Source organism: Trachypithecus francoisi, unplaced genomic scaffold (assembly GCF_009764315.1).
Source record: "Trachypithecus francoisi isolate TF-2019V2 unplaced genomic scaffold, Tfra_2.0 Lachesis_group17, whole genome shotgun sequence".
Lineage (NCBI taxonomy): Eukaryota > Metazoa > Chordata > Mammalia > Primates > Cercopithecidae > Trachypithecus > Trachypithecus francoisi.
The window spans coordinates 105,027,979-105,047,133 of record NW_022681462.1 but is presented as its reverse complement, the minus strand read 5'-3'; the positions used below and the strand labels follow the sequence as shown (position 1 = coordinate 105,047,133).

Sequence of the window (19,155 nt, the reverse complement as noted above, 5' to 3'; positions counted from 1 at the left end):
CCACATGCGTTAATTCATTAAAATACAGTCGGCTACGGAAGGCAACGTAGGATGTGGTTCTGTTCTTAACGAATTTCATCTGGATGGGGAGACAGATGTGTAAACATGGACTCGAAGGCTGGGGGAGCTGAGATCAGACAATAGGCGCTGGACGCGTCCTAACTACAGCTGGGGTTGGGGGTGGGGTTCCCGGAGGTGGCCTTGAGCTGGCCTTTCAAATGGCTTTGCTTTCCTCTGGGAAAGCCGGAGTTCAGGAGGAGAAGGCCAGGTCGGGCCCTGGGGAAAGAAAACCCAGGAAGGAAAAAAGGAGCATGTGGGTGATGGGTCTCCCTGGGACGCAGGTTGTCTTTCTGGAGCCCCTGCACCTGCCGTCTGCTGTGCTGGCGTTCTGCTTCCAGCTCAGCCCTCCCTGCACAGGGAGCTTTCCTGCCTCCAGGGCTCCAGCTGATTCATCTGCAGAGTGGAGAGCTTGCCTGCAGGGTGGCTGTGGTTCGAAGCAAGGCAACGTCTGTGACTGCACCTTGAAGCCAGGCTCAGATGTTTCTGCATGGAAAGTTCTTCCGTAGACAGTGGGACCTTGGAAGGTGGGGGGCGTGTGTTGTTTTGTATGCCACGGCCTAGCATCCGCTTGGCAAGGTGTCCTTTCTTAAGCATTTGTGGGCTTCTTTAAATTCCATGACAATTTTGTGTGTGTTTGCTATTTTCTGGGGCGGAGGGGCCCTAGCCAAATTCTCCCAAGGGCCCCTGTCTTCTCTAGCAGGTCAGGACCCACTGCTGGGTGTGCTCAGTGTTTTCCGAATTAATAATGATGAGTGAATAGGTGACGTCTAGAGATAAAATTTTAACTCAGGTTACTGGCCGGACCAGGAAGGTGGGGGTTTCAGGCCCAGGCCAGTGGCCGGAGGCAGCTTTGTTAGGGGCAGGGAAGGGCCCTGGGACCAGCAGGGACCAAGCCTGGCTTCGGGCGGTGTGCGAGTGTCTTACAGAGGCCTGCTTAGCTTCTCTGGTAGGGACTGCTCCCCCTCTTACTTCTATCTCCCTGAAACCCTTGTGACATCATAAGGCACAGCCAATCTCTGGAAAGTTCCGTCTCTACCTCAGGCCTCTATACATTCTCTCTGAGCTGGCACTCAAGCACTATGGGACCTTGGCTGGCTTCTGGGGAGCAAGAGATCCATTTGTGAATACTGGATTTCTGACTCCTGGGTAAGCTGGAGTGTGGTTTATAAATACCTTGCTATCTTTAAGGTTGGCTTTGCCAAAAGAATAGGGTGACAGAGATGAATTTCAGTAATGCAATGAACGTTCGACACTTGGAAGGTGACAGAGGGTGGATGGTGGCAGATACCACTTTGTGCTGTCGAACTGTGTTGGTATCGGGCGTGGCCCAAACACCTGGAGGGGCCCCAGAGGCAGGTCAGGCTTCTGGGCCCCAGTCTCTGCTCTGCTTGGTTTCAAATCATGTGACTTTGGTCTTTTTTAAAAAAAAAAATCTAAAGAGGCTGGGCATGGTGGCTCATGCCTGTAATCCCAGCACTTTGGGAGGCCGAGATGGGTGGATTGCTTGAGTTGAGGAGTTTGAGACCAGCCTGGACAACAAAAATACAAAAATAGCCAGGCATGGATGCGCGTGCCTGTGCTCCCAGCTACTTGGGAGGCTGACGTGGGAGAATTGCTTGAGCTCAGGATGGGGTTGGGGTGGAGGTTGCAATGAGCCAAGATCACACCACTGTACTCCAGCCTGGATGACAGAGTGAGACCCTGTCTCAAAAAAAAAAAAAAAAAAAAAATCTAAAGAACTAAGGCCATGGTGAAGTAAACCTATATTCAAAAGAAGAGTCACAACATAGAACTAAATGTAAACATATACCAACAGTTGGCGGTGGCCAGGGGTCTTGTGCAGTTGACCTTGGGCTGCTCAGAGTCCCTGCTCAAGCTCACTCTAGTTTTGTCCCAAACTTGAACAAATCGCTTCTATTATTTCACCATAAATCTCATACTTTTGGCCAAAGGCTTCTTCGGAACTTATCGACAGTGATGACAAAGTCCCTGAAGGTTTTCTTCTTTATGAGGGAATAACTCTGCCATCAGCACAGCCTTCCCTGCTTGTCAGAGGAAGGGCTCTCTTTCCTGTGCTTCCTAGACTTGCCTGGTCATGCCTTTTCTTATTTTAAGGCTAATCCCAAAGGAAAAAATAGCATGAGCACGACTGGACTGCATGAAATTTCATGATTCTGTTTTAGACAGTCATTGCCTCATCGCCTCGCTGTGACCCATGATAATGCTCCTCATTTGCGGTGATTAAGTTGAAATTTGCAGGCAAAGCTTTAGCATGTTCCTCAAACATCAGAGCTGACCCTGGGTCTGGTCTCAGCCACAGCAGAAAATGTATTTGAGGGCTCTGTTGAGCAGGCAATGGGAGGGGTTGTGGCAGTGGGCTCAGCAGCAGCTGCCACAGGCCATCTGAGCGCTGCGAGCTGGTGAGCTGGTGGCCTCAGCTGAGGTTGCATGGCTGCCTCCTTTCTTGCCTAGACCTTGGCTAGTTTATGAACAGAAACGGCAGAAATGTCACAGCCCTTTTCAGAGCAGACACTGGTTGGGCCTGTGCTGTGGCCTGGAGGCCTCTATGGTTTGGATGTTTGTCGCCCCAAACCTCATGGTGAAATCTGATCCCCCCCGCCCCGTATTGGAGGTGGGGCCCAGTGGGAGGAGTCTGGGTCATGGGGGCGGATCCCTGGTGAATGGCTTGGTGCTCTTCTGGAGGTGTTGAGACGGTTCTTGCTCTGTTAGTTCAGTGAGAGCTGCTTGTTGGGAAGAGCCTGGCGCGCCCTCCCACGCTTCCTCTCCTGCCCTGCGGTGTCTGCAGGCCGGCTCCCCTCACCTCCCACCACGAGCGGAAGCAGCCTGAGGCCCTCGCTGGAAGCATACGCTAGTGCCGTGCTCTCCGTACAGCCTGCAGAACCCTAAGCCAAGTAAACTCCTTTTCTTTGTGAATTGTCCAGCCTCAGGCATTGCTTCACAGCAACACAAATAGGCTAAGACATTGGGAGAACACAGATAACAAATTTTGCAATATTTGGGGAGATGAAGCTGCCTTTACTGTTGTTATAAATAAAGTTTCGGTGCCGCAAAAGAAACAGCACTGGAATATAATTTTTTTTTTCTTCTCAGCAAGACAATGTACTTCTATAGAAGGGTGCGCCCTCGCAGATGGAGCAATGGTGAGCGCACACCTGGACAAGGGAGGGGAAGGGGTGCTCATTCCTGAGCGCACACCTGGACAAGGGAGGGGAAGGGGTGCTCATTCCTGATCACGTGGCCCCTGCTGCTGTGTGATTCCGCTGTTGGCTAGGGTTAGACAGCACAGGCTCAACTAATTCCGATTGGCTGATTTAAAGAGAGCGATGGGGTGAGTGGTTTGGGGGGATAAATGGTTATGGCAGAGCAGGAAATCGGAATGAGTCAGGCTGGAGAATGAGTCGGGGCGAGCAGGTGATCAAAAAAGCTTGCTTTATGAGGAAGTTAAGTTTAAAAATAGAAGGCAAAAAATTGAACATACTGACATATTGATTCTTTGAAGAGAAAGTTAGAACTCATATCTAACACTGTTATTTTTCCGTAATAAAGTGAGAGGGCCTGTGGTTTCAGACAGCATAGGCCTGGGGTCCAACTCATCTGCATTCACAACCCGTCCCACTCCCTGTTCATTAGCTGAATGCCATTGGCTGAGAGCCTCCGCCCCGTCTCTGAGCTTCTTAGCAGTGGGTTTAATCATGTGTGACTCCAAGGCTTGGAGTACGGGAGACACCAGAACAAATACGGAGCTATGGACTTGATGCTTAGGGACATCAGTTCTCTTCCTTCTGCTCCTGGCTCATAGTACACATGTTTTGAAAACCATGCCAGGGATCTGACCTTAATGCATCCAAGCATTTAGCTGCAGGGTCATTGGCAGAAAAGCCTCAAGCGGGGATTCAGAGAAGGCTTTAATTAAGCTTGGCCTGTGGAGGCTGCTGCCTGGGCTGGATCTGCTGTGAAACAAGAGAAGCTTGATGTTCTAGGAGAAATGCTTGGGGCCCAGGACCATCTGCTGGAGGGAAAAGAATGAGTGTTTCCGGAGAAACAGACCAGCACTGGGGCTCTTCCCTGGAATTCAGGTTAAGTGTCCTGGGCTTGTGAACCAGGCACGAAAGATGTTGCAAGTCTTTGCTTTGAGAAGCTGTCAAGGATCATTGCCCCCTCAGCCCAAACCTCTTAGCACCTCTCCAACCACGCCTTTCACTTTGGTAGTGATTGATAACTCTTCTTGGTTGTTGAGAAGTTTGGATGAAAAGCTTCAGGTGTGTATTATAGTTTCATGTTGCTGTTATTACAGGTCCTTAGTGTCTTACAGAATGCAGATTTCTGATCTCATGGTCTGTTTGGCAGACCTCCAGGTAGGCTCATTGGATCCCTCTGCTCTGGGTTTCATGAGGCTGAAATGAAAATACAGTGGGCTGAGTTCCCCCCAGAGGCTCTGGGAGCATCCTCATCAGCCTTGCTGGGGTTGTGGGCAGAATCCAAGTCCTTGAGGTTCCCTGTCCTTGCTGGCAGCAGGAGGACCCACGCTGACCTCCCACGGCCTCTCTTAAGTCTCTGCCCATGAGCCCTGAGCTTCAGAGCTCAGCCATGATGTGGCTTCTCTCTTTCGAAGCCTGATTCAGAGTCACACTTGGGTTCTTTCTGACTTCCCTTTCTGCTCCACGGTTCTCTGTTTCCAGCCAGAGAAAGTCACCTGCTTTTAAGGCCTTGTGTGATGATGCTGGGCCCACCCAGATCACCCAGAATTGCCCAGGCCCATCTTAGCATCTGTGGCTTCATTGTGTCTGCAAATTCTGCTTTGCATATAGGGCGAGAAATACACAGGTCTCAGGATTAGGGAGCGCGCATTCTGGAGCACATCCTGCTCACCACAGGGCGGAAGTGTTCACTCCAAGGCCTTGCAGGCAGGTTATTTGAAATCAGCACATTCCTAGTCACAAGTGGATGCTTTAGGAATTAATGGTTGATGAGATATAGGGACGAATTTCAAGGCACCACCTGCAGCAGAACCTATGTTACAGCATGAAGAACCCCTGATATTCCTTATAGATATATATTTTTTATTTTACAAATGTATTGGGCACATGTGAAAGTGTGTTATGTGTATATGATGGATGGTGATCAGCCCAGGGCATTTAGGGTGTGCATTACCTGAGTACAATCCATTCTTGTAGTTTGCAGTCACCCCACTCTTGAAAGAGAATAGTTCATGACACATAAAACTGATATGAAATCCAAATTTCAGTGTCCATAAATAAAGTTTCGCTGGAACACAACCGCCCTTGTTTACTTATGTAACGTCTGAAGCTGCTTTGTGCTGCAGTGGCGAGGAGATATAGACCTGCAAAGTGTTTATTACCAGGGCGCCTGGCAAGGCTGCAACTCCCAGTGTGGTAGAAGAGCACTAGCTTTGGAGTCAGAGGAAGACGTGAGTTCACTTTCCGTGAGGAGTATGGAAACGTGGTGCCCACACTGTAAGGTGGTTTTAGCAGCAGAAATATCATTGTACCCAGCACTCCCATTACTGTGTATATACCCAAAGGAATATAAATCATTCTATTATAAAGACACATGCAGGCACCTGTTCACTGCAGTACTGTCCATGATAGCAAAGACATAGAACCAACCTAAATGCTCATCGATGATAGACGGATAAAGGAAAACATGGTACATATACACCATGGAATACTATGCAGCCATAAAAAGAACGAGATCATGTCCTTTGTAGGAACATGAATGGAGCTGGAAACCATTATCCTCAGCAAACTAACACAGGAACAGAAAACCAAACATCGCCTGTTCTCACTTATAAGTGGGAGCTGAACAAGAACACATAGACATGTTATGGGGAACATCACACACTGGGGCCTGTTGGAGGGTGGGAGGAGGGAGAGCATCAGGAAGAATAGCTAATGGGTGCTGGGCTTAATACCTAGGTGATGGGGTGATTGTCATGTGTGTCCGTGTGAAGAGCCTACCAAACAGGCTTTGGGTGAGCAATAAAGCTTTTTAATCACCTGGGTGCAGGCGGGCTGAGTCCGAAAAAAGAGTCAGCGAAGGGAGATAAGGGTGGGGCCGTTTTATAGGATTTGGGTAGGTAAAGGAAAATTCCAGTCAAAGGGGGGTTGTTCTCTGGCGGGCAGGAATGGGAGTCACAAGGTGCTCAGTGCGGGAGCTTTTTGAGCCAGGATGAGCCAGGAAAAGGAATTTTACAAGATAATGTCATCGCTTAAGGCAAGGACCGGCCATTTTCACTTCTTTTGTGGTGCAATGTCATCAGTTAAGGCGGGGCAGGGCGTTTTCACTTCTTTTGTGATTCTTCAGTTATTTCAGGCCATCTGGGCCTATACGTGCAAGTCACAGGGGATGCGATGGCTTGGCTTGGGCTCAGCGGCCTGACAATGACCTGTGCAGCAAACCACCATGGCACATGTTTACCTGTGGAACAAACCTGCACACCTTGCACATGTACCCTTGAACTTAAAATAAAAGTTGGAAAAAAAGACTCTGTGTCAGAAACAGTATCTGCCTGGCGCAGGTGGGTCGTCAACGGTAAGTAGCCCAATAGATGGTTTTGCAGTGTGATTGAGGGTTTCCTACATTGATGAATGGCTATTGAAGATTTCTAGGATCACTGCTAAAAATTGGTGTTACTTCTAAGGTCATTAATAAGAAAGGATGTTGAAATAACGGATCCTTTTCTATAACATGCACAAGGATATGCTTTGTAAAACCACACACCTGCGCTGTCTGATAGAACTTTCTGTCATGATGGAAAATCTCTTCTGTGCCATTCAGTACAGTGGCCATCAGCCACATGTAACTTCCTAGCACGGAAAATGCAGCTCACATGACTGAAAGAACTGGATTTTGAATGTCATTAGATTTAAATTTAAATACCACGTATGGCAAGTGGTTCCCGTGTCAGTGTAACCATGGAACACGTAGACAACCACTGCAGGCACCAGACGGCGTGAGGCTGGTGCCCAGCACCGCGAGGTGGGGCATCTCTCTTAGTCTGTCTTTTTTGCCTAAAGACAAAGTAGTAGAAAAGGATATGAGTGGCGCAGAGCAAACGGTGGCTGAATTTTATACTCCTGCCACCACTTTGCCACCCTGCCGCTTCTATTAAATGGAAGCAGTTTATTCAACCGGAGGTGAATGTGCCTTTGAAACTTATCTCTATGGTGCCTCCTCTGCAGGATTTTACAAGGGTCTGTTTGTGTTGCTTTTATCTCAAGGTAACACATTTTAAGCACATGTGAGTAGCAGAGTCTCAACTGCAATTGGAGCTTGGCCAAGAGAATAATAAAAACAGTTTAAGGAAATACTTCTTGGAAGCTGCTGAAAAGATCCCTTTGTAACTCCTGTTCTCTAGAGAAGCTTGCAGGCACAGGGGCCGTGGGTGGACATCGACTGGTAGGAAGCCTAAGGACAAAGGCTATGGAGAATTTTTCACCCCAACTTAAATTCATTTCTGCCAATTAAGGCAGATGTTTCTGGCCAGGTGTTGTGACTCATGTCTGTAACCCCAGCATTTTGGGAGGCTCAGGTGGGAGGATCGCTTCAAAATAGGAGTTCAAGACCTGCCTGGGCAACATAGTGAGACCCTGTCTCTACAAAAAATGTAAAACTGTGGTTTGGTGTGGTGGTGCCAGCTGTAATCCCAGCTACTCAGAGGCTGAGGTGGGAGGATCACTTGAGTCCAGGAGTTTGAGGCTGCAGTGAGCTATGATCGTGTCACTGCACTCCAACCTGGGCAACAAAGGAAGACTTTGTCTCAGAAAAAAAAAAAAAAAAAAACCCAAAAACAACCAAGATCCCCCCAAACAGATGTTTCCAAATGCTAGATTTCATTTGAGAAAACAAACTTAGTCTTGAAAACTCTTATGACTTTTGAGGTACCACAATGGCACCTCAAATATATGTAAATATATGCTTATATATGAAAAGATTTGTAATGAGGTTGAGGAAAGTGTGTTCACCGAGTTTGAATAACAGGTTTCATGAGTCAGCCTGCCTGTTGACCCTGGGTGGCGCCTGTGGCAGCGAGACGGATCCTGGAAAGGTCCTGTCTGCTTGACAGCATCAGCTGTAGATGGCATCGCTACACTGACTAATGTTTTCCGAAGATGAGCTTTTAACTTATTTATTTCCCAAAGAGAAACATTTCCAGAGGGAGCATTCTTTTCCCTTTATTTTTCTGAAGTACTGAGTTGAAGTGTTTTTTATTTTATTTAATTTTAAGTTCTGGGATACATGTGCAGATGTGCATGTTTGCTACGTAAGTAAATGTATGCCACGGTGGTTTGCTGCACAGGTCAACCCATTACCTAGGTATTAATCCCACATGCATTAGCTATTTGTGCTGATGCTCTTCCTCCCCGCAGCCTGCTGATAGGCCTGAGTGTGTGATGTTCCCCTCCCTGTGTCCGTGTGTTCTCATTGTTCAGCTCCCACTTATGAGTGAGAACATGTGGTGTGTGGTTTTCTGTTCCTGCATTAGTTTGCTGAGGATAATGGCTTCCAGATCCACCCATGTTCCTGCAAAGGAAATGATCTCATTCCTTTTTACCGCTGCATGGTATTCCATGGTGTATATGTACCACATTTTCTTTATCCAGTCTATCACTGATGGGCATTTGGGTTGATTCCGTGTCTTTGCTATTGTGAATAGTGCTGCAATGAACATAACGTGTGCATTTATCTTTATAGTAGAACTATTTATATTCCTTTGGGTATATACCCAGTCATGGGATTCTGGGTGAAACTGAAGTGTTTTACTGTCTAAGTTGAGTGTGAGCTTCAGTGGGGTGGGGCTACACAGAATGAAGCGTGGAGGCTGCTGGTACCTTGAGAAAGGGTGTAAATGCTTTTCTCTTCTTTTGATCTCTTTCTCTGTTGAATTTACAGCCTCTGCTACATGCGTGTGAGATGGAATGCTCTGTGTAGGTTATCGGAGGCGCACCAAAGGAAAAGATGAAAGACTGTACACACCAAAGGCCAGCCTGCACCTCCGGTGCCCTCTACTTCCCAGGGAAGCTGATCAATACAGATGGAGTGGGTCATGCCCCACGTTACCAGGACCCCTGGCTTCACACATCACATGGGGGTGGCTGGGAGGGAACATTACATTATTGACTTAGGCAAAATGCTTGAGCGCTCTGTACCGGGGCATAGTGAGCTTGCTGGAGCTGATGGGGAAAAAGTTAAGCTGTTTCCAGAGAACCGTTGGTGTATCCAGTGTTCCATAATGACTTAGTGTATCACGTCGTCGGCAAGCCTCTGCTGTGTGCCCGTGACTGGCCCGGCACTGCGTGATTTTACATGGAACAGAGGATGATGATGAAGAGCTGCATGCAGGGGGAGCCCGGGGCCTTGATGAGACCCATAGGCCAAAGCCAGGCTGCTTAGTCTATAAGCTGCCCATGCTGCAGCCTCAGCATCTACACCCTTCAACCCACAGCCTCCCCACCGTGCTCAGCCAGGTTAGTGCTGGGACACAGCAGCAAACAGGGCACCGCACAGTAGCATCACCCAGCCGTGATGAGTGGGCCGCAGTGTTACTAAGAGCTCTGTGAAGAAGCGATTTTAATTCCAGCCAGTCTGTAGGTTGTGTGTCTGTGTGGCGGTTTAGCGCTGTTTTAAATTCTGCATTGCATGGTGGGGGCGACTGTGGTGGGTGGACTCTGCACCGTAATCTTTTTGGAGCTTTTCCAGCACAGTCCGGTAAAATTCTCTTTGATGACAGGCCTGTTCCATCCCTGTGCTGCTCAGCAGGGAGACCGCAGGCCTAGGGGGCACAGGAAATGTGGCCAGAGCAAAGGAGGAACTGGATTTTGAGTTGTATATAATTTCAAGTAACTGAAGTTTAAATTTGTTAAATACCTAGATGTGGCCAGTGGCTTCCAGATTGGACAGTGTGGGTCAGCAAAGGCACCGTCAGCACCTGTGGTTCCCCAGGCTGCCGGCCTCCGTGGCCGCACCCATGGTCTCCCCTGCCTGGTTGCCTGTCCTTCCCTGTACTGCCCGGCCTGGCGTCCACTCCTAAAGGGAGGTTCCTGAGCCCGCAGAGCCCACTGAGTGTGTGTCCTCAGTTCCCCGCTGCACCTCGAGGGCCCCTCTGTCACCGCATTCCCTGGGATGGTCATCACTCGTCTGTCCCCTCCACTGCACCAGGAGCCACTGAAGAGCATGTGCACGCTCAGCCCTGGGCACGGCGTCTGCACATCCGGGAGCTCTGCACATGCTGCTGAGTGAATGAGCGCAGAAGCAGGTGGAGTTTGTTGAACCAACACTCCTGTGACACTCGTCGTGCTCCAGTGGTCTTCTAGGGGTTTTCCGCTGTCAGTCACGTTTGGATACATCGCGGTTGGCCACATGGTTCACTTTGCAGCTGCGGGCTTTGACAATTTCCTTGATCTCTCAAAGATGCTTTCCTTTTCACTTGTAGAATGTGAATGATACCAAAATCGCAGGTTGTTCTGACAATTGAAATGAGATAAACTGTATGAACAGTGCACGACATTCCTGTGAGCTCACGGTGAATGTTAGGGGGTTCACTAGGGACACACCAGTGAACAAAACAAAACTTACTGCTGGCGTGGAGTGTGCATCTAATCCGGAAAGGCAGTGTATATATATATATATGTATATGTATGTATGTGTGTATATATGTATGTGTATATATGTATGTGTGTGTATATATGTGTGTGTATATATAGTATATGTATACATGTGTGTATGTATAGGTGTATATATGTATATGTATGTGTGTATATATATGTGTGTGTGTATGTGTATATATATTTTTTTGAGATGGAGTTTCGCTCTTGTTGCCCAGGCTGGAGTGCAATGGCACGATCTTGGCTCACCGCAACCTCTGCCTTCCAGGTTCAAGCGATTCTCCTGCCTCAGCCTCCCGAGTAGCTGGGATTACAGGCATGCACCACCATGCCTAGCTAATCTTTGTATTTTTAGTAGAGACGGGGTTTCTCTATATCGGTCAGGCTGGTCTCAAACTCCCGACCTTGGGTGATCTGCCCGCCTAGGCCTCCCAAAGTGCTGGGATTGCAGGTGTGAGCCACCGTGTCCGGATAATAGTAAATACTATGGAGAAGCAGTGGCATGTGGGCTTGTATTATGTGGGAACAAAGGCGGGCCCGGGTGAGGGGTGTTGGGATGCCTGGGGGCGTGGGGCTGACCTGTAAACAGGAGGTCAGGGCAGTGTTGCTGAGGAGGTGATTGAGGGAAGCAAGGAGCAGACACACAGCTGTGTGGGGAACAGCATTCCTGGCAGAGGGAACCACCTTTGCAAAGTCACAGAGGCAGGACTAGGTGAGGGAGGTGATTGGGGCACAGGTGAGGAGAGCAGCTTTCATTCTGAGTGAACGGGGAATGACTTTTGGTTTTGAAAGCTTGCTCTGGGGCTGGGCTAAGGACAGCCTGTAGACAGGCAGGAGCACATATATTGGGGATATTTCATTACCCATGAGAGAGATGGTGCCGGTGTCTCTCCTCTCCCTCTCTGCCTCTGTGAATGTGTAATATGCATAATGTGCATGACTTTTTGTTGTTGTTGTTGTTGTTTTGAGATGGAGTCTTGCTTTGTCACCCAGGCTGGAGTGCAGTGGTGCAATCTCAGCTCACCGCAACCTCTGCCTCCTGGGTTCAAGTGATTCTCCTGCCTCAGCCTCCCAAGTAGCTGGGATTACAGGCACCCGCCACCACGCCTGATTGATTTTTTATTTTTAGTAGAGACAGGGTTTTGCCATTTTGGCCAGGGTGGTCTTGAACTCTTGACCTCAGGTGATCTGCCCACGTTGGTCTTCCAAAGTGTTGGGATTATAGGCATGAGCCACCACACCTGGCCGTGTGTATGACTTTGTGAAAGATTTCAAAGATACTCGAGGTGGGTAAAAATATCAGATGGTTCCTGAATGTTCCCACTGTCCAGTGGTAACAATGGTCACCAGCACATGGCCCATTCCGCTTCACCTTTGCCCTCATATACTTCCTTCCTTCTCAGACAGTTTAGAAGATAATTCCGGCCAGGCACAGTGGCTCACACCTGTAATCCCAGCACTTTGGGAGGCCAAGGAGGGTGGATCACCTAAGGTCAGGAGTTTGAGACCAGCTTGGCCAACTGGTGAAACCTCATCTCTACTAAAAATACAAAAATTATGGCCGGGCGCAGTGGCTCACGCCTGTAATCCCAGCACTTTGGGAGGCCGAGATGGGCGGATCACGAGGTCAGGAGATGGAGACCATCTTGGTTAACATGGTGAAACCCCGTCTCTACTAAAAATACAAAAAAAATTAGCCAGTCATGGTGGTGAGCACCTGTAATCTCAGCTACTCGGGAGTCTGAGGCAGGATAATTGCTTGAACCCAGAAGGTGGAGGTTGCAGTGAGCTGAGATCATGCTGCTGCTCTCCAGCCTGGATGACAGAGCAAGACAGCGTCTCAAAAAACCACCCCCAAAACAAAAATTAGCCAGGCATGGTGGTGGGCACCTGTAATCCCAGCTACGTGGGAGACTGAGGCAAGAGAATCGCGTGAACCCAAGAGGTGAAGGTTGCATTGAGCTGAGATTGCACCACTGCACTCCAGCCTGGGCGACTGAGGGAGACTCTATCTCAAAAATAAATAAAAATAGGCCGGGCGCGGTGGCTCAAGCCTGTAATCCCAGCACTTTGGGAGGCCGAGACGGGCGGATCACGAGGTCAGGAGATCGAGACCCTCCTGGCTAACACGGTGAAACCTCGTCTCTACTAAAAAATACAAAAAACTAGCCAGGCGAGGTGGCGGGCGCCTGTAGCCCCAGCTACTCGGGAGGCTGAGGCAGGAGAATGGCGTAAACCCGGGAGGCGGAGCTTGCAGTGAGCTGAGATCCGGCCACTGCACTCCAGCCTGGGCGACAGAGCGAGACTCTGTCTCAAAAAATAAATAAATAAATAAATAAATAAACAAATAAATAAAAAAGATAATTCCATGTTCTGGGTCCAATGGGCAGGTGGACAGGATGCTGCACAGACTGTGGGTGTGAGGAAGGGGTCTGAAGGTGCCGCCAGGGCTTTTGCTGGAGCAACCAGGAGGTTGGAGCTGCTTCTCCCAGAGGTGGGAGACTGTGATGGGGCAGGCTGAGGGAGAGCCAGAGCTGAGGCTTGGACCTGTCGGCTTTGAGATTTGATTCAACATCCAAGGGGAGATGTTTTGAGTTGGCAGATGAAAATTCATGTCGGGAAGGCGCTATGCGTTTGGGGATAATTGGAGTGTGGATGATCTTAGGAGCCATGACTCTGGTTGACATCACCAGGGGATGAGGGCTCAGGAGGAGGAGACTCCAGTGAGCCCAGGGGCTTCAGCACCAAGACTCGGGGAAGAACCAGCGAATCAGGACATCAGGAGCACCTTCCCACCTGCAAGTGTGACCAAATCACCCTGGAGGGGCTGTTCCCGTTCATGCTCCTCACCACGGACTATGGAAGTGCCTGTTTGCTTTAAAAAAGTGTCCATTTCATAGGCAAAATGGTATTTTAGAATTAATTATATTCCTGTAATTTCAAGGAAGAGCTGACTTCTCACGACCGTGGACTGTTTGTATTCTTTCTTTTGTGAATGAATATAATTCTTAGTGAGGTGTTTTTGTGTAGTTTTTGTCTTTCACCATGAGGGGTAGAAAAAAGGGCTAGGAACAAAGACCACCTCTTGGCTTAGGGGCGGGGAGGCCCTGGGGTCAGGCCAGACTCTCCCCGCCTCCCTCGTGGTCTCTTTCCATTTCTCCAAATCTCTGCTTTCTCAACGTCAACACGAGGGTGCTGGGGAGTTGGGCTAAGTCCCACGTTAGGATCTGCCATGGCCACATGGCCGCGAATCTCCCTCGCTGGACCCGTCTCTGTGGCTCAGTCTGCTGGCTCCAGAGCGTGGCCTGGCCTGTGCGTCGGTGGACGTCTGTTCCCGCTGGGGGTGCCCTTGTGGGCGGGTGGGCTCTGCTGTTTCCCACGTCTAGCCAGGGCCTGCCATCCAGGGTCTCAATACATGTGTTTTGAATGGCTTCAAAGACTATTAAAAGCAAGTTATTCTTTTCAAAATTAAATAATCTCTCCCTTTTAAACAATAAAAGAAAACTGCATTTTGTGGCGATAGGGTTTGTATAGTTAGTGATATTTTATTTTTAAATGCTTTAGAAGGAAGCCATGCTCTAATTCCTTCCCCGTTTCAGTGTGTTTATGCAAAGTCCCTTTTTAGCTCAACCTCATCGAGCAGAGGGCACCTGTCAGGTCCAGTTGACAGTACGTCCAGTTCTGTCACTGCCTGACTTTTGAATGTCTCAAACCTTAGCGTCAGGAGCCTAGACAGGGCCTCACTCACTCCGACAGCCCCCGAGGTTGACCGAGCCACCCTCTCCTTTCCAGGAAGCATGGCTGATGTTCCGAAGGAGGGAAGACTGACCCGGTTTCTGGACTTCACCCAGCTGATGGACATGGCATCTGAGTCCGTAGGAGGAAAAGTAAGTGGGTCTCTCATGGCCAGAACAAGGGTTGAAGGCATCTGTGCTAAGGGCACAACTGAACAGTGCAGAGAACCTCATGCAAGAATCAACAAGAATCAGTCTGAAGGGCTGGCCTGCCCAAGGAAACCCGTTAGTGAGAAAGACTTCCAAAGATTGTGTCTTAAATTGGTGACAATTCTCAGCAAGGACAACATTGCCTTAGGTTTTGTGTGTTTCACTAGAGGACAGACTGTGGTCCTCTGCTCTAGATAGGCTGATGGTCCTCTAGCTCTAGTTAGATTGGAGGTCCTCTAGATCGAATTAGATTGGATGTCCTTTGGCTCGAGTTAGATCGGAGGTCCTCTGGATTGAGTTAGATCGGAGGTGGAGTCAGATCGGAGGTCCTCTGGCTCTAGTTAGATTGGAGGTCCTCTGGCTCTAGTTAGATCGGAGGTCCTCTGGCTCAAGTTAGATCAGAGGTCCTCTGGCTCTAGTTAGATCGGATGTCCTCTGGCTCTAGTTAGATCGGAGGTCCTCTGGATTGAGTTAGATCTATGGTCCTCTGGCTCGAGTTAGATCGGTGGTCCTCTGGATTGAGTTAGATCGGAGGTGGTCTGGCTCGAGTTAGATCGGAGGTCCTCTGGTTCTAGTTAGATCAGAGGTCCTCTGGCTCTAGTTAGATCGGAGGTCCTCTGGCTCAAGTTAGATCGGAGGTCCTCTGGCTCTAGTTAGATCGGAGGTCCTCTGGATTGAGTTAGATCGGTGGTCCTCTGGCTCTAGTTAGATCGGTGGTCCTCTGGCTCTAGTTAGATCGGTGGTCCTCTGGCTCTAGTTAGATCGGTGGTCCTCTGGCTCTAGTTAGATCGGTGGTCCTCTGGCTCTAGTTAGATCGGTGGTCCTCTGGCTCTAGTTAGATCGGAGATCCTCTGGCTCAAGTCAGATCGGAGGTCCTCTGGCTCAAGTCAGATCGGAGGTCCTCTGGCTCAAGTCAGGTCGGAGGTCCTCTGGCTCTAGTCAGGTCGGAGGTCCTCTGGCTCAAGTTAGGTCGGAGGTGCTCTGGCTCTAGTTAGGTCGGAGGTGCTCTGGCTCTAGTTAGGTCGGAGGTGCTCTGGCTCTAGTTAGGTCGGAGGTGCTCTGGCTCTAGTTAGGTCGGAGGTGCTCTGGCTCTAGTTAGGTCGGAGGTGCTCTGGCTCAAGTTAGATCGGAGGTCCTGTGGCTCTAGTTAGATCGGAGGTCCTCTGGATTGAGTTAGATCGGTGGTCCTGTGGCTCTAGTTAGATCGGTGGTCCTCTGGCTCTAGTTAGATTGGTGGTCCTGTGGCTCTAGTTAGATTGGTGGTCCTCTGGCTCTAGTTAGATTGGTGGTCCTGTGGCTCTAGTTAGATTGGTGGTCCTCTGGCTCTAGTTAGATTGGTGGTCCTCTGGCTCTAGTTAGATCGGTGGTCCTGTGGCTTTAGTTAGATCGGTGGTCCTCTGGCTCTAGTTAGATCGGTGGTCCTCTGGCTCTAGTTAGATCGGTGGTCCCGTGGCTCTAGTTAGATTGGTGGTCCTGTGGCTCTAGTTAGATTGGTGGTCCTCTGGCTGTAGTTAGATTGGTGGTCCTCTGGCTCTAGTTAGATTGGTGGTCCTGTGGCTTTAGTTAGATCGGTGGTCCTCTGGCTCTAGTTAGATCGGTGGTCCTGTGGCTCTAGTTAGATCGGTGGTCCTCTGGCTCTAGTTAGACTGGTGGTCCTGTGGCTTTAGTTAGATCGGCTGTCCCCTGGCTCCAGTTAGATCGGATGTCCCCTGGCTCTAGTTAGATCGGATGTCCCCTGGCTCTAGTTAGATCGGATGTCCCCTGGCTCTAGTTAGATCGGATGTCCCCTGGCTCTAGTTAGATCGGATGTCCCCTGGCTCTAGTTAGATCGGATGTCCCCTGGCTCTAGTTAGATCAGAGGTGCTCTGGGTCTAGTTAAATTGGAGGTCCTCTAGCTCTAGTGTGTAATGAGGGTCACCTGGAGAACTCATTAAATGTAATGTGCAGAGGTGCTGGGGTGCAGCCTGCGCTCAGAAGCAGTGTGTCTGGTACAGAAAGGGAAGGCCCTGTGCCTTCCCCCAGGAAGCTTACACTCTAGCAGGGAGACAGATGTAAGTCCAGACCAGCCCTGTGACTGGCACAAGGCCAGGGTGCTGGGGGAGCATGTGGACTCCAGCCATGGGCAGCCTGGGGGGATTGGGGTGGGAGGGGAGGGGAAGGGCCACTTGAGTACTACTGGAGGTGACTCACTGGAGAGCAGCTGGCAGGCAGGGATGAGGTGCAGGCTGGTTCTGGCAGAGGTGTCTGTGAGGAGAGCAAAGGAGCCCACATGCTCCAGGTGGCTCAGTGTTTCAAGAACACGCCGGGCGTTTGTGAGGAGAGTTGGGAGCATGAGTCTGGAGAGGTAGGAGAGGCCCCATGTGCCCCGCGAAGGCGTCTGAGAGATCTGGAGCAGGGGGACCCTGATATGCCCACCTACCTGCCATTTGAACCCTGGCACAGGTCAACCCCAGCACAGCACAGGTCTCCCCTCCGCTCTGCCACCCAAACAGCCGGCAGCTATGAAACAGCTCGTCCTTCCTGCCTTTTGAACTCCTGGGCTGGAGTCAGAGCCTGGGGCAGGGTGCTCTCCAGGCTGCAGTGGCCATGGAGTCCTGGGTTGGGTGGGTGACCACCACAGCCTGTTTTGCTCAGGAAAATCTGGTTTACCTTGTTTTCTGGGTGTACAATTAGTATCACCAACCTCACTCTCAAAATGATTCTGCTTTGGTGGACGAATGACCAGGACAGCCCACCTGCAGGGTGACCTATGGTGGCCCTTGTGGGAGAACACAGAGGCACCGACTGCATATGTGACCCAGAGCTTTTTCGGTCATTGCTCTATTTGTAAAAGTACCACAAAACCTCTGGTTCATGAAAAAAAGAAAGTTGGTTTATTTGCTTCCTGAGTGTAAGAAGTTAGTGATCTTACCTCCAGGTGGTAAAGGAGAATCAGAAAAAAGGGTGGGAGGAGAAGATGAAGGAGGAGGCAGGCAATGAAATGTAAGCATTTAAAGGCATCGTGGCTTAACTGCAGATTCTGTTGCTTTCCCTAGGCGATTTCATGTTTTCTTTTTACTTCATCTCATAATGTTTCACTAGGGAATGAAATAAAATGGTTTCAGATTTATGGTTACTTTATCTTTACTTCTTTCTTTCTTTGTCTAGATTTTATTTGCAACAGATGACTTTTTTGCTCCTGCAGAAAACCTCATAAAGGTATTGTAAATTGGCATTCTGTGACGTACAGGGTTGATGTAGAGAAATCCATGCAGCCGTGTTAATTAAAATCTATCTGTATATTTGGGATGGAGTCATGTGATGTGGACCGGCAAATTAGCATATTAGAACATTAGAAAGACATGCAAATCAGCATGAACTCACGCCAAAACATAGCAGAGACAGGGACTGCAAAGAATTCAGGAGGCATTGTTTCATGGGGAAAATTCTGAGGTCCTCAAATACTGCTCTTCTGGCTAAGGTGAATTGCATCGTCTGTGTTGGGAAGAAAACAGATCTATGTCTTGAATTTTCTGGGAAATGTTTTACCTGCCTAATTATAAAAGTGGAGGACAGCTTATTAATAAAAATAGAGAAAATGCTGACAAACATAGGGAAGAAATGGCAGCTCTGCTGTAGTCCTGCTCCTCTGTCATACCCAGTGTGGAGATGCGAGTTCTTCTGCACGGAGAGACAAACACAGGTGCACATCGAGTTAGTGCCCACGTACAGCATGCGTGGCTGTGGCTGGGGCCTCTGGGCCTCCACCGTGGGCAGCAGCCATCTGGTTACCCTGGTGAAGTGGTTGCTCTCTGTCTGGGCAGGACCTGGCTGGGTCCAGAGCAAGCTGAAGTATGGCCCTGAGAAAGCACCTTACAGTGTTAACTTACCTATTCCCCAGGAGAAAGTGAAAATAAAATGAGAAAGGGAAATGTGAATCAAACTTTTTCTAGGTCACGCAGTTCCTAAATGCCAAAGCTCTTACCATTTTACCGCAGGCCCGATCTTTGAAACACTGAAATGCATGCCTGTCTTGACCTAGTTGTTCCACAGATTTACATCGTTTGCACAAGTGGGCAAAAAATAGGTAGAAAACATGCATTCTGGTATTGTTTGGAGAGGAGATAACCGATCTAAATGTTCACTGATTGACAGGGAACTCAAGAAATTATAGCTTTTCCAGATATGGACTAACATGTGGCTACTAGAATGAGTTCAGCCTGGCACCATGGCTTGTACCTGTAATCCCAGCGCTTTGGGAGGCCAAGGCAGGAGGATCACTTGAGCCTAGGAGTTTGGGACCAGCCTGGGTAACAAAGCAAGACCCCATTTCTGAAAATAAAAAAAATTATCCAGGCATGGCTGTGTGTACCCGTACTCCCCACTACTCAGAAGGCTGAGCTGGGAGGATTGCTTGAGCCCAAAAGGTCGAGGCTGCAGTGAGCTGTCATCATGCCACTGCACTCCAGCCTGGGTGACAGAGTAAGACCCTGTCTCAAAAAATAAAAATTAATAAAAATTAAAAA

General features: G+C 49.3%; 1 protein-coding gene across 3 annotated transcripts in view; it reads left to right on the top strand.

Moving 5' to 3' along the window:
• The first annotated feature begins 931 nt into the window (after positions 1-931).
• Positions 932-19,155, top strand: part of ALLC (allantoicase) — a 46,089-nt gene continuing 27,865 nt past the window's right edge. The window contains exons 1-3 of one of the 3 annotated variants that reach the window (XM_033176649.1): positions 932-1,206; positions 14,499-14,593; positions 17,798-17,848. In XM_033176649.1, coding sequence (XP_033032540.1) covers positions 14,504-14,593; positions 17,798-17,848 — 141 coding nt within the window. In that variant the 5' untranslated portion in view covers positions 932-1,206; positions 14,499-14,503. Of the gene's footprint in view, positions 1,207-14,498; positions 14,594-17,797; positions 17,849-19,155 lie in introns of those variants that run through there. The other 2 variants (XM_033176650.1, XM_033176651.1) reach the window with 2 other exon arrangements.